Source organism: Struthio camelus, chromosome W (genome assembly GCF_040807025.1).
Source record: "Struthio camelus isolate bStrCam1 chromosome W, bStrCam1.hap1, whole genome shotgun sequence".
NCBI classification, from domain to species: Eukaryota; Metazoa; Chordata; class Aves; order Struthioniformes; family Struthionidae; genus Struthio; species Struthio camelus.
In genome coordinates, this window is record NC_090981.1 from 55,628,782 (window position 1) to 55,644,428 (window position 15,647).

Sequence of the window (15,647 nt, forward strand, 5' to 3'; positions counted from 1 at the left end):
AAAAAGTGATGTTTTACATGCTCTTGAACATGCCCTTGAATTGAGTATTTTACAGGCTTGTATGATAGAATGAAAATGCTGAGCACAGGGATGTTGGAAATTTCAGTGGTTATAAAACAATTTTTGGTTACGTACCTTGGCACAGTCCTAGTGGTTCAGTGACTTCTGGCATTGCAGCTCTGCTAGAATTACAGTGCAGTGATGAGATTCCCAAAAATACTCCCTTCACTCAAACGCTTGAAATAAAGCCAGTTCTTGGAAATTCTGTTAAAGCATTGCTGGGGTAGGGTGGTGGTGGTGGTGTTGTTTTAATGCTTGTTTATGTTCTTGTCATATAAAGATGAGGACTGTGCTCTATAGAAATGAATGGGTGCGACATATGCTGTATTTATAAACATTTTTGCGGGTTCCCAGCTGAGTTTCCATGGCTGAAGAGAGACAAGAAGTATTTCATTTTTTTTAAATTTCTCATGCTGCATGCTATAAACCCACAGTGGAAGCAAGGAGTAATAGGTGGAATTGTTCAGGTAAAAGAACCGTTTCCACACCGGTCAAGGAAACTATATTTAGATTCTGTAGCACTGCGAAGAGAGTGAATGTGGCTTAAAAAGTTAGGGCCTGATTCTGCACAGCTCTGCCTGGTTGAAGAATTCTTGCTGTCATAGTTGGTCTCACTGATGACAGTGAACTTGTTTATGTGGATTATGAACGCTTTGTATGGCAAAGAATGTGCAAGATTGGAGACTTTAATAGTACAGTGAAGCTGTCCTTAGACAAATTCTTAAGTTTTATTTTGCAGTCATCAGTAGGGTGAGCTTTTCCTTTCCTTTTCCTGAGTACAATAAAACAAAAACTTGCTTCTTTGAGAAGCCCTGAATCACAGATGATACAAAAAAGGATGGGTGGGATTATTTATCAGTTCCCCAAGCTGTGTTTATAAGATGCTATCTGAACCCAAGATAAACAATATACGCTTTGTTTTTTGTACAGGGTGTTCGAGCAGCATGCAGTGTTGTTTACAGGAATCTCTTCATTTGCCACTGAAGTACAGTCACTTGTGTAGCAAGCCCAGCCAGATGGCCACATGTCTGTTGTATACTCTTGAGTTCTCCAGAAATAAAATTCTGAGCGATACTGTATTCCAAAAACTAAAGATTTATCAAAAGTTATGTCTCAATATGTTCAATGTACTTTATTTAATGTTGAAGCTATTTCTTGTGATAAAACACTTCAGCATAGCTTTAAACCAACCATTTAGAACATTGTCCATTGAACAGTTTTGCAAAATGAGGATTCATGAGAACTAGTTGCAATCTTATTGGTTCATTGATACTCTTCAATGGAAGAGTATTCTGAAAGAAAATTTTCAATTAGCTTCAAAGTTTGGAAGTGTTACTAAGATACTAAATTTGAAAACTTGTCCCCAATATAGAAATATGTGTTCAAGTATGAAATGTCACTGGGAGATGATCTCCTGTACTTCTCACTATCAAAAACTCTTCTGATGAGCACTGGAGCCAGATTAGGCTTTCGTTTGATTTATGCCCTTGTTTTTTTTCCCATTTTGTTACTGATGGAAGGGGTGTATAGGTAAAATAGATTTGGGTGTGAATGTCTCACAAGATCTTAGCAAAAAAGTAATATAAATTTGCTTAGAAACTCCTGCTGTCCTGACATTAAAAAATAAGTATTAACTGGGGAGAGAAACTATCTTAATTTTTAAAGGAGTTGTGCTGAAAAGTGCTAAAGTGCTTCATGAACAGAAACCAAAAGCATGAAGGATAGTAAATAGGAATCTAAATGTAGGTTTCCAGGTCCGTATTTAGATTCTTAAATGAGTGGCCTGATTTTTCAAAGGTGCTGAGCAACCAGCAGCGCGTGTGGGTTCCCTGGGAGTGCTCAGCTGCTTAGCACTTCTGGAAACGGACCTGTTATTCAGGATCGGTGACGTTTCTGAACGTCAGTTTTTCTAAAAGTCTTTAAGTTGGTGAATATTACTGATTTGAGCGTATAAAGTACTGTTCTAGGACACCCTTGTTTTGCCTTATGTTGTCTTCCTTATTTAAGTTTTGGCACTGAGGGACCTGAGATCTTGGCTGACAGCCTTCTTGCACTCTCACTTGGCTGTGAACTGACTCTGTGTTACATTACGAAGTTCAGTGAGTATATATAAAACAGATACCACAGCTCTACTGCAGGTTTGGCAAATCCTATTTGTAGCCAGAAGGTTTTATTATTTTGTCCTCTTTTAGATGAAAACTCTCCGTCTCTGGAAATACAGACAGATGTCTCTTTTTGTACTAAAAACCAGAAACAATATTTAAATGTGAGTCCAAGTTTAGATAGGAGCATATTCTGTTAAATTATCCTACTGCATATTTTCACTGTATGTTTTTTCTTTTCTACCTGATTTTGCAGGGTTTTTTTTTTTTTGAAGTATAGGTAGTGTTCTATGTTTTTACAGACTATTGAAGAAAAATTGGTCATTTTAGTACACAGTTTATCTCTGATACTCCTTGAGGCAGCAAGGTAATGGACAGATTGTCAACTAGGATAATCAAAAGAGTTCAGTTTTCTTTAATGGAACGATGCTAATTTCTGGATCCACATCTTCCACTTGCATGTTAGTCCATTGTTATTCTCTTTTTTTGTTTTTTCATGTATATTGCCACAGAGTACCAGGCATAATATTTTATTTCAGTGTTTTTTTTTTCCCCAAGGATTTACTATAAACAACAGATATTCATAAATGGTAGAGACAAAGCTTATTTCTGTCACTTATTATTTGAGTAAAGTCAGATTACCTCTGGAGATGTAACAGCTAAAATCACAGTAAATCTTTTGCCCTCGACTTCTTTCAGAATTAGATATTTCAGTTTAGCTAATTTGTATGTGAAATACTGTAAAACAATTACTTCAATGTAATGTTTATGTTTTTGTTGCTAGAAATAAAATTACATCTAGCTTTGCTACTCAGCAGCCCCTAAGATGAAAACAGCTTATGACTCCTGAGTGTTAAGCTCCTGTTTTTTTGACAAAGACACATATACAGTAATGTAAAATACAAAGCTCTTTTCTCAGTCAGAGGGGTGAGTAACAAAGATAGCAGGAATTACGAAAAATTTCTGTGATGTAAAAGTGTGGAGACTAAGACCTGTTTTACGTACTGTGCAAGAATAGCTCATTTCATACAGTTTTCTGCTAAAAGAAGTATCTGTTGTTTGATGCTAGTAGCAGAAATTAAATAATTATTTGTTTACAGATTTGTTGTTGTTGTTTTTTCCCCTTAGCTAAAATGAAATCTGAGATTCTCAAGTATAGCCAAACTGGTCACAGGCAGGGACCAGCAATGTTACATGCAGCCTCTATGCGAGGACATATGCTTACTGCTTAGCTTTATTTGGTCTAAGTTCTGTGAATACAGCAAAAATTCAGTTGGGAACCAGTGGTCTAAGTAATTCTTGACATCAAAAACAGGTATGTTTCTGCTTTTATCTTTAAAATTTATAGGAATAACATACCAAGTTAGTGAAAATCATGATACAGTATGAGAGTGTAGAAACTTGCTAATACTGCCCCATCCCCTTATTTTTTGATGGAATAAGATTGTAATCTGATTTTTAACTGTGCATTTAATAGTTTTTATGTATTGTATAATGTTTACTACAATGTTGTGAGAGAAAGCTGGACACAGTTAAATGTTTTGTCAGTCAGATACTGACAGATACATTATTTGGAGAGCATAGGATTTTCCAGGATCTTATTTTATTTGAGAAAATAAAACTCTGGTTCAAAGAAATTTATTTTCACTTTTTTTTACTGTTTAAAGTAGTAGTGCCAATGGGATTGCTTTCAGAAAAAATAGTAGAAGTTGTTATTTTCATTTAAGGAATTAAGAGAAATATGATTTTTCATGAGTTAGCTTTTGTCATCAGTGTTAAATTTTTGACGGAATTTACAAATTACTGTTTTGTTTGAGTTTTGTGTGAAGGATTGAGTCTTGTAGCTGAGTCAACCTGCATATCTGTTTGCAGGACTAGTACTTATTTTTGGAGAGCTACACGAATAACATATGCAGTTCTGGGAACAGTAAGCGCTCAGGCAAAACCCAAGGGATCGGCATTAGGCATTTAAAGATTCTCTGTATGAAGCAGTTGAAAGAAATGATACGGACACGGCAGCCTTGCCATCTGCCTGGTCACTGGCACTCCATTGACAAATAGTGTGAACAAAAGCTTTTGCCAGCTTAGTAGAGAAATCTCGAAAATACAGCTTTTCATCTGGCTTTCAGTTAAGATTTCACTTAAAGCAGAAAACCAGAACACAATGTAAGGTGTAGACACCTTACCTATTGGAAGGTGTAGGTTAATTTACTGGAAAAAGTTAGATTAATTTACTAGGCAAGCTGTTACAGCTTTTTTAAAACTGACTGGCTATGCCCTGAACAACAGTAGTCACTGAGCAGTTATTAAAAAAGCTAGGTGATACTCCATACCTCTGACACTGCTGAAAGCCTGCATCCTTAAACAGCTACTCAATTTTGTAATTGCCTAAAGGGGATCATTAGCCAATGAAATTAATTTGAATAGAACTAATTTGAATGAGAAGATCAGTCTCTGTACTTTCTCTGTGTAAAAGTAGACGTTACTAAGACCAGAAAAGAAATAATTCACATGTAAGAACAATCATAGCCATCAGACTCTGCCAATATTTAACCATCTTAATGTGTGTATTTAAATTCAGATGGATTTTTAGATTTGATGGACGTTCACGGCTTGCACTGAAGTCAGCCATCCTGTTTGATATAAAGCCTTTTATTTTTGTTTGTTATAGATTCCTAACTTGATGTACAAAAATGTGAAAGTATTTAGTATGAATATAAATTAAAATGTTTTCAAACTTATAGTAAACATGCACATTTGATAACAGTGAAGATGCAACAGAATTTATTTGGAGTCTGAAAATGTAAAAATTAACTGTTGAAAAGTCAGAAATAAAAGATTTGTATTGAGATCTGTAAATTTCTCTTAACCATAGTCTTAAGGGTTTGGAGAGGGATCTCTCTGTTTTAGGAGGACTGCAGGCTTGGCACTTACAGCCACTTTTGACATAGGACTTCTGACTTTTCTTTTTGCCCCAAAATTAGGGTTAGGCTTGGGCTTGTATTCGTTCCTCTGTCTCTTGCCCTGAGAGGATAAGGTTCATTTATCTGTTCCCTGGGCAAGAGAAAGTAATAATAATAATAATAACACTAACACTGCCAAAAAACTTCAGTATATATATTTTTTAATATATATTTTGTAAAGTTTCTACAGCTGTGGGAAGACAAAAACAATAGCAATAGAAGTGAAGACTGGAATGGCTCGGAAAAGGCTGAAGGATCCACTTTATGGGCACTGCTGGCTTTGTGGGGTGCATGCAAAGCTGGTGAAAGCGATTTTTGCATTATTCCCGTGCCCTTGCATGGCCTGCTGACTGTTGCTTCCTAGACTCAGGCAGCAGCCAGCAGTTATTTTTTCCCAAAGTGCATTTCTGTAATTTTCTTTCAAACTGAATTTTAAAAACACAAGCTCCATCTGGGCGTATGATTTACCTGTCAGCTGCACATGCCGGGCTAAGGCCGCGCTCTGAGTTCACGCAGGGAAGAGCAGAGTGACAGAGAGGGGATGGCGGCTCCAGGCGAGTGGGGCAGGGCAGGCACCAGGCCTGGGCCCCGCGGACCCCGCGGGCAAGGCAGGTGGCAAGGCCAGAGCACGTTTGGGTAGGTCTTCGGTGCAGCGCTGGAGGCTGGAGCCGAGAGGGCCTGCGGAAAAGATCTCAGACAAGTGAATTTCTAATGTGTTAGAAATTTTGAAATTTCGTTTAGAAATGAATTTCTGAAACTTCTCAAATGTGCCTTGCCGGCAAGGGCTCATTTTGAATTCTGAACGCAGCAAACATTAGGCCAAATTCTTTCTGACTGAGCAGCTTTGGGGGATCTGCAGCAAGGAAAGGAGAGCCCAATCTGTGGTGATTATTCATGGGCAGACAGACAGGTCCTGTGTCTGGACTCTTGGCTGAGGCTGGGGGATTATTCCAGTGTGAGCAGCCAGAGGCAGCCCACTTGGCAGGTTTTTGTGGTAACTTTTCCAACAACCTCTTTTATCCAGAAGTAGCAAGCCGCTGAGGACTGGAGCGGCCCGGTCGTAACCAGGCGCTAGCCAGCCTGCGCCTGTCCCTGTGTCCTGTTGGCGAGGAGGAGGGGCGGCTCCAGCCCACTCCGTTCCCATCCCTCCGTGGCTTTGTGCACCCGGCCGTGGCTGCTGCTGCCGCCTCTTCCCTGGGACCGCGTCAGGCACAGCCTGGCTGCCACCCACCCTGGCAGCAACAACCTTCGGGCAGAAAAATGAGGAGAAAAATGCATAATTGCTCGCTAGTGTTAAAACCAGCATATTGACACGACTGTGTTAATTCCTTGATTGCAGCTGCGTTATATCCACAGCTCGTTCTAGGTTGCTTTTTCCTTGGGGATCACCTGCCGTTATTTTGTGTTTAAGTATGTGAGAAGTTTAAAATGTATCCAACACATCAATTTCCAGTTACCTGTATACTTTAAACAAATATATTTTTAAAGCTTGGTTACAAACAGGCCTGATAAAGGAGTGAGGATCTTGCAGGTCAGGTGCATGGAATATTTTTCAGGAATGACAAAAAGGCTTTCTTGGTTTGGGTAGCAGCAGTACAAAACCCCCAAAATGATCAGGAGTAGCCCATGACAGCATCAGCAACTTCTGACAAAATATACCGAGGGCAAGAAAATTGTCCCCTTGGCTCAAAAACAGTTAATGGGATATATCTTTTATATTTACTGCGTTATCAAAATATGCCTATTTATCTTTAAGAGGTACCATTATATCCTAGGTTCACATTTTTCTGTTGGAAATCAACAAATTATGATTTTTTTTTCTTCAGTAACTCCTGAATTTTAAACTATTACTGGAATTTTATTGTTGTTTAAACTGTAGTGATATTCCCTAATCCCCGCAAACTCCTTACAGCCTTTTAGCTCCAACAACAGTTAGCTCCGTAATAGAAAGTCAGTTCCTTTTTCATAGCAGTTCACTCCTTGCTAATTCCATGCTTTACAGTAGCAAATTGACCTTTAAAAGTACTGCTGGCTAGTGAGCTTTAAGGAATATTGTGGAGAATATGAAGGTCTCTGTAGTTATGCTTTAATTTTTGTTTTTTTCCTTCATTCAATAAGAATACAAGTCCCTTATTTTTTTAAAAAAAGGGAGACAGCAAAAAAGCCTATTATATTCAATAAATCATATTTCAATGACATGCTATTGTTTATGTGTGCCACTCCCTTCTGGTGAATAGAAGTGGAATTACTCCATCTCATGCCATGCCATGGACCCCCAGCTGCAACCAGATTATGGAAATTTTCTTTAACTTTCAGTGACAAGGAATTATCTTTTTTGGAGTTTAACAGTGTGAGCTTTTTTCCTGCTGTTTCTATTAAGGACAAAATGATGCTTCTGGACCGCGTACTGGCAACCGGTCTTCATTGCAAAGTGTACCAAATTTGCTAAATTCAGTCCTCAGCACACATAATGCCCATGTAAATACAGAATTTAAACAGAAAGTAAAAATTGCTGTCAGTATTTCAATGATGCATTTATTCAGTAATTTTAACCCTTCCCTGATAGGTTGATCTTTCCTTAATTAAAGTAATTGATCGATTTGATAGTAGTTCGGTGTGCAAGCCAAGATGAAAATACTGATCCATATATTTTCACACACACTTTTGTTGTGCAGGAGAATGAATATACTAATATGAAACACAGGAAGCCAGTGTAATAAAAAGGAAATGTACATGATGCATGTTCTGACATGTGGAAGCTGACAACATGTCAAGTGTGGGATTTCTCTGGCCAAAGGCAGTCATGTAGCTCAGTAGTCACTCTAGCCTCTCCTTATCCCCCGTGGAGAAAAACATGTGCATCATCCCTTAAAGTACAAATCTAAAACAGATCCGATATCTTATGCTCCAAAACTGCTTGTTTCTATTGACTGCAAGTTACAGACATCTCAAGCTTTCGTGAGGTGAATCCTATTTGCTCTATTAATTGGTGGTACTGGTGAATACAACTTTTTCTTCTTTTACATCAACAACCAGGTTAGCCCATTAGAGTTGCACGGGCTATGAAGTTCTCATTCTTAACAAAGTAAGTAGCCTGAACTAAAATCATGTAAGAAAGAGGAGCCTTAAATCAGCACAAAATTTGATCCAGGGGATAAGTTGAAAAAGTTTATAAGAAAAAAGAATGTGGATCCAAAGTTGTTTTTAGTCATGCCTAAGAAATGTAGAGGTATGCCTGAGAATAGCATTTGGTGTATAGAACTTGATATGTTTCCATATCATACTCGTACATGAAAACTGTCATTAAGCATTCATTTATCTGAAACGTGAAGAATGGGAAGTGTGAAGATGGCTGGGAGGCCATGTGCAACACATCTTGCTTGTATTGCTTTTGGGATGATACTGCCTTTCGCAACCCTGCGCTTTTCTGGGAATCAGAGCTGCAGTTCTCCCTTGTTCTTAAAGGATGCACAGGAATATAAAAAGCCTCTTGTTTTGTACCTGCTACTCAAGTTTGTTAGAGTGAGCAGTAACTTGGTTCTAAACTAGAAAAGCGTGGATTATGAAGAATGGAGTGCAGATCAGGAAAGGAAGGGACAAAGGTTTCAACAAATGACCATACTGAGTCCCAGTGCGCAGTGTCTCATTCAAGCAATTTCTAGTATCTGCATTATGAATCTGATAAAAGGAGTGTGCTTTAAAGTTAAGAAAGCAGTCAAAGAACAAATGTTTAAAACCATCTAGTATGATGATATTTTACCTCAATCACTCACTGCATACTCATTGTGACCTAGGTACTGAGCCTTGCCCCGGGTATGTTACTTTTTTCTCATGCTGATTACTGAATTACCATAAGTTCATATAGTTTACTATGTGTCTATACACTGTAATGAAAGAATAGCATGCTTAAATGTGTACTTAGGCATTTGAAGGCTCAACATATTAGGTTGTGTTGTTTGGAACAGATTTATTTTGTGTTCTCCTTGATAAGCACATAGTACACATTCAGTTTATAAATACTGATAAATAATTATAGAAAATCTAAATTTAGTATTCTACTCTGCTGTAAGCATGTAGTAGATAGCAGGGTGTTAAGTAACAGCCAGCGTGAATTTGTCAGGAGCGAATCACATCAAATACTTAATTTTCTTCCTAGGGTAAGGAGATAGGCCTTAGAGAGAGATATCTTGAATTTGAGGGCTTTTTAATACCCTCACATGACAATCTCATAAGCAAACTAGTGAAGATTTCATGGAAAATTATTATCACAACATAGGTAACAGTGGTTTATTGTCAGAAGGGAAGCTGCACATCGGTTTGGGCTCTATGAGTGTCTGTCCTGAAGACGGTACTAAGAATTTGCATTCATGATTTGAATCATGAAGTTTGCATATGTCATCAAGCTCTCGGGGCCTATGACTGCATTAAAGGGCAAGACTATAATTTAAACTGTTCTTGACAGGCTGGAGAAATAAAGAGGATGCACTTCAGAGGCAACAGATGCAAACTATCATGCTTAAGTAGGAACAGTCAGACACAAAACAAGAACATAAGAAATGATAGGCTAGGCACCATTTTGCAGAAATGCACCTGAAGCTTTTGGTGGTTCTTGCATGCCTTGCGTCGGCAATGCCATGCTGTTAGAGGGGAAAGCAAGCATAAGAGATGGGAAACAAGCAGTAATATCATATGTAAGACAAGTAATAATCTTTCTACTTTACTCAGTACTGGTGAGGCTTCAATTAGGTCTCTTGCCCCATCTTGGCTGACACAGTTCACATGTGACATGGAACTGTCTGCAGGGATTCCAGATGAGAACAGCAAGGATGCTCAGATATTTAGAAAATGTGACTGTAAAGACAGAGGGAAATTATTGTTTAGTTTAAGGGAGAAAAAGAATATAATGAGTCTTTAAACATGTAAGAGTGATTCAAAGAAGAAAGGAACACATTATTTCCCAGTCCACTGAGATTATGCTTAAATTGCAGGAAGGGGGACATCAGGCTTGACAAAGGGAAACATTTACGGTGTTCCAATGTGACTCATTTTTCTTGTCCAGGGAATGTAAATAGAACATTGACTGGGAAGGTTGTGGAGTCCCCTCTGTGAGTAAGTTTTAAGAACACATTAGACCCTAGATAAACACCTATCAGGAGTGACACAGGTATAGCTGATGTGTCTGAGAAACAGTATGGAGGCCCTGAGGACCATCTCTGTTCTGCGATTTAAAAGTAGATACTGAGATATCATAAAAAAACAAGGTTGGAGGAGGAATTTGGAAGAGAGAAGAGATTCTTGCTAAGGAATGAACACTGGCATAGCACAAATAAGAGCCTCTGCAGAACCTATACAGATTGGGGTTTGAAACTGTGAGGCTCTTTGGATTACTACAGTAATGGGAACTGGGGTCTGAACTTGCACCCATCAAAATTAAAGGCTGCGTTCTTGCTAGCTTCTTAGGGTATAAGAGGAAGCTCTATACATGAGATGAGAGGAAGAGAGTGTGATTTCCCAACTTATTACTTAATGGGGTCTGAAAAACAAAATGTTGTTATTTAGTCCCCTAAAGCATATCTGGTATTCCTGTGGAAATCCACTGGGAATTTTAAGGTTGCTTAGACCACAAAATCGAATGTGTTGTTTGTAAAGGCTAAAGGCACTGGATGAAAGGCAATTTCTTCCTTTTTAACTAAAAGTGTATTTAAAAAAAAAAAGGTAATCCTGTGGCCTCTAGTTAGGCAAAACTCACACTGGGAGTGTGGACCCTAGCCTTTTTTATTGATAGGGAACGTTATACATCATTGCAGCTCCTTAGTTTCTTAATCTGTAACAAGAGGATAAAATTTTGATTTTGTTCGTAGAGCACTTTGAGAACTATGGCTGAGATGTGCTACTACAGAACTGTTATTAAAAATTATCTTTTCTGTTTTCCAGAGAGATCAGTGCTTGCCCAGCCAACATTTGTCTTTGAAAAGAAGGACCGTCCTTTGAAGGTAAAAGCTTAAGCTTTTGTTTTACATAGTTGATAGAAAATACTAAGAAGTGAGGACTCTATAGACAATGATCCTAGTGGCAATAAGAGACTTTTGCCTATGTTAAGACTCATAATAATTGGGATCAAAATAGAACAAGTGAAAATGGAAACTAGGGACAAGACTGCTTTTAATACACATATGTTGGATAGATATACTTTGTGTCCTGCTCTAGAAAATGGCAGATCTATTCTTCCTGACCCTTCAACCCTTCTATTTTTTTCCAGCGTCCTGCAGAAGACCCAGTTTGCAAAGCTGAAAATGGTAATGATCACCTCATTGAAATAGCATAGTAATACCCTGGCTTCTTCATAGGCCTGACCATTGCCTGTGAAAATAGTGTTCAAACCCTCACTTTGTATGAGCCAGGACAAATCCCTGTTAATAGACTACTGGGGTTGTAGAGCCTCCTAACGTTTCCTAGTATGTCTCTGTCTTACCTCCAGAATCTTCCTCCTGTCTCGCCTCTCATATTTATCAGAAAGCCAAATTCCAGAACCCCTGAAAAACAGGCAGGTATATTCATTAGCTGTATTAGCTCCTATCTGCCCTTTTCTATTCGTTCAGGCCACGTTATAATGTAACTTCTTAATGCACTCTGAGCCTGTGCGCCCTGAACTAATTCTAAGTGCTGACTCTTGGTCCCCTGACATTGGTAGAAATAAAGAAGACTCCCTAGGGCTTTGTACCAGCTCTTGACTGAGATTCTAAGGTCCTCTTTCACTCTTAGATTCTGCCTTAAAGCTGTTCCTATAAATCATTCCTAGAATTTATTGCGTTAAAGTTTTAATTCTGTATCACACCATTGTGCTGAAATCTGCTACCAAACTGTTTTGACAGAACGTTATATTTACTTTTCTTTAGATTTCATTAGTTTCTCCAGAAAACGTGCAAGATCATCATCTTTTACTTTTCAGAAGTCTGACTTGCAGTCCAACACAGGTACGCTGTTTAGCTCCATTCACCTTTATCATTACTGTAGTTCTCTGATCTTATCTGGTAAAGAAGAGAAGATATTTTTCCGTCTAGGTAATGTATCTGCCCTGTAGAAATATTCTGAGTCAGGAAAACTTAAACATTGATATTTACTTGTCGGCAATATCCACTAAGTACCACCTTAAGTAAAAATATATGAATTTTCCTTACTTAAGTAATATTGCATAAAATAGTGAAGAATGTGTATATTTAATGTGGTTTCCTGGAACTGTTCACTCAGTCAAGGGAGGAGGGGAGCTGGGAAGGAATGAGATTCCCTGGTTTGTGGAAGAGATCAATGTTCCTTGAAGAATCCATGAAAGTGTAAAGCAATTTTCAGAAAGGCCTCTACTTCCATCCAGCTGCCAGCTGACCTGGAAATCCCTTTAAGGGCAGTATGTTCCTTCCATGATATTCAGGAGAAATACACACAAGTCATTGAAGGCTACTATACAGTAGGAATGATCTGAATCTTATAGTATTTATTTAAGGTAATGATGGGGTTGGAAAGTTACTTCAGAGTTTAGGCCTTAATATATGCAAACTGTATTTTGTTTTACCTAGTCCTGTAGCACACCTAAACATAGCTAAAAGGATATAAGATAACCTAAGTTTGGATTACCTTGAAAATAATACTGAGCTCATATATAAAAATCAGAAATATGGTAGAAATTTTAGAGTATGCTGATACCAAAAAATAAAGCTGGGTTCAGGAGCAAGCTTGAGTGTTAGGCCTCTTGATTGTCCACACTGCTTAACTGCTGGCTCACTCCCTGTCTTGGTTTTGAAGCACTCCAATTGGCTGTCTCCAGGACAGAACCACTATAAAGTAGAGTAGCCGTAAGCAGTGTGGATAAGCTGTGCTGTGCTACTTGGCCGCAGAGATCCCTCTGAATCAGTGGTAAAGGCATAACCTAAGTGTACCTCAAAGCTAGTAGTTAGCAGATAAGAAGTTGATTCTGCTGCCAAGGAAGGCATGACATCAAATTGGCTAACCTCAAAAATCCATCTTTTTTTTGCTCCGAACAAAGGATAATTTCAGTCTCTCTATCCTTTCAGATACAACACTCTCTCAGAAAAGAGGAAGATCATCTTCCTTTACCATCCTTCCTACCTTTCCCCCCTCGCAGACAGGTAATTTAAAAAAAAAAAAAAAAAGGGAACAACAACAACAATAAATATTTATGTAGAAAAGCAAATATTAGGCCAGGGTACATTAATTTACTGATCCTAAAAAAAACACGAGACTGGACCAGATAGCAGTACTGTTTCCATGGCTTTTCCAAAACAGCAGCACCAGCAGCTGAAGTGGAATTTTATGAGATTAAAGCATCTGTTAATACCCAGAAAACTTTTTCTCTGACATAACCCAAAAAACCGTGGTGCTTTCCATGCCTAAATCTCCCCACCTGCAAAATGAAGACAGTAGTAGTTATCTTGAAGGTCTTATTTGGATGAATTGTAGGATATTGCTCAAACACTACCAAAATAGAGATAGATTACAGACACACAGGTGAATAATTTGTGATTTATTATTGCTTATTATTAAAGTTTAAATTCCTTGTTCTTTAGTAAAGAAGAATAACATATTCATGACCTCAGCTCTCCTTCAAAGGAACACTGACAGCAAAAGTACAAAAGAAGGTAATTGTCGTTGCAATATTTATTGACTTGTGTTCCACAAAGACTTTCTTAAGATACAGAACAGATAAAAATGTCAATCCTCCTCATTGGTGAGTGAATGCTTTATGAGGTTCATAAGTTATTTATCTGAGGATGTATGTATCCTGCGTGCTCTGTTCTGAGCCTCTTCTCTGACTGCTTAAGGTTATATGAACTTGAGAGGAGTGACTGAATAGTCAAATCCCCCATTTCTGATACATGACTGAACAAGGATAAAATTCTGCTCCCAGAGAAGGCAATGAGGAATCCTTCTTGGCATCTGCAGGTGCAGGACTGAATTTGAAATATCAGCTGATGGATCTATCACAAAGCAGTGCTGATTTGTTTGAGTGTATGCATATATGTATGTATACACACGCGCACACACACATATATATTTGTGTATATATATGTATGTATGTGTATGTATTTGTATTACCCTTCTATTTTAATGGGGTAGCATGCTTGGTTTCAATGCAGAATTGTGTATTTTAGAAGAGATTAGCATTTCTTAGAACACATAGTAAGTAAAAAATAGCCGTGTTATTTAAGTGTGCTCTGAAATTTTTAGTTAAAGAGGCAAGACACACAGGTATGAATTAGATGGGAAGAAAAAGTCTTTATTTAAACACTTTGTTTTTGTTTGCAAGGATGCTTGTCACAAAATCAACTGTGGAATGTCATTAGACCTGCCATTTTACAGCCACCACAAGCCCGCACATGTCCTGAAAATCCCATAGCATCTCAAGCGACTGAGACCGGCGTACATGGTCAGGTAAAAAGAAAAGTGATTTTAATGTGATTTAATATACATGTTTGGAGTTCAATCAAATTAAAGACACTGTTGTTTTAAAGTAGTTATTTCACTGCAAGATTTCAAAGGAAGTTCCCGTATCAGTTTCAGTGGACACAATGAATTATTGACTAGAATGGGACCAGTTGTACCAGTGCTGACAGTGTTTGAAAAACCTACCTTCTTGGCAGCCTGTCTCAACTTGCAGGTGCTCGGGTTCTGTGGGCAAATCAAGTTTGGAGGTCTTTTTGACTTTATTTTTTTATAAAGTAACGTTTTAGCACATTGATTTAAAGGATATTCTTAAGGGTACTGGCTTAGCACACAGTGGGAGGAAGCTCTGCCAACTACCAGAGGTATATACCTCAGTGACTTTGGATTTCTAGCAGACCTGTTTATTGCAGGTTTATTAATTCATCTGCTTATATTATTCCTAGTTATCTGAAGACAGCTCTTATTCCTCAGCTGAGAATTCAGGAAGTTTGAAGACAGTGGCAAGGTCATCTATTACTGTGAATCTTTCTAGCCCTAAAACAATACGGTAAGATTTTTTTAATGTATTCCTGCACCACTTTGTCGTTTGGCCTGAGGCTTGCCCTTTCTTTCTACATAGCACTAAGCTCATGCTATCTACATCCACGCTGTGCTTACTGGTGTTTGTGTGCGGTGACAGGATTTGTGGGTGCTGCAATGAGTTCCATATGCCATAAGGAATAGACTCCTGCTGGTAATAATCTCTGTGGGACAGCTTGTCTCTCGTTAGCAACCCCCAAGCAAGAAGCTACTTTAGTTGGCCATCTCATGCAGCTTTGTCAGCTGAAAATACTGCTTGGTTTTGAATGTTTGTGATCATATTTGTGTCCCGTCAGAGAAGTCTCTTCTGATTGCATAGCTGCACCATCTCATTAATATTTTGGCTGCAGAGAAACTCAGGAGTTACCAGAATTTGTGAGTGTGTTGGACACAGGAGGCATGAAGAGAACCATACATTACTGATTGGAAGACATGGTGAATGCTGCAACTGGTCCCCTACTTCTGTAGGGGAATGCCAGAACTTATA

The 15,647-nt window shown here is 38.4% G+C and overlaps 1 protein-coding gene across 3 annotated transcripts in view; it reads left to right on the forward strand.

The window, feature by feature from the left end:
• LOC104147788 (ran-binding protein 3-like) overlaps positions 1-15,647 on the forward strand; it is a 35,810-nt gene that overhangs the window by 1,226 nt on the left and 18,937 nt on the right. For all 3 annotated transcript variants that reach the window (XM_068925412.1, XM_009680639.2, XM_068925414.1), the window contains exons 2-8: positions 11,060-11,118; positions 11,385-11,421; positions 12,022-12,099; positions 13,192-13,266; positions 13,705-13,776; positions 14,445-14,569; positions 15,025-15,128. In XM_068925412.1, coding sequence (XP_068781513.1) covers positions 11,060-11,118; positions 11,385-11,421; positions 12,022-12,099; positions 13,192-13,266; positions 13,705-13,776; positions 14,445-14,569; positions 15,025-15,128 — 550 coding nt within the window. The remainder of the gene's footprint in view (positions 1-11,059; positions 11,119-11,384; positions 11,422-12,021; positions 12,100-13,191; positions 13,267-13,704; positions 13,777-14,444; positions 14,570-15,024; positions 15,129-15,647) is intronic.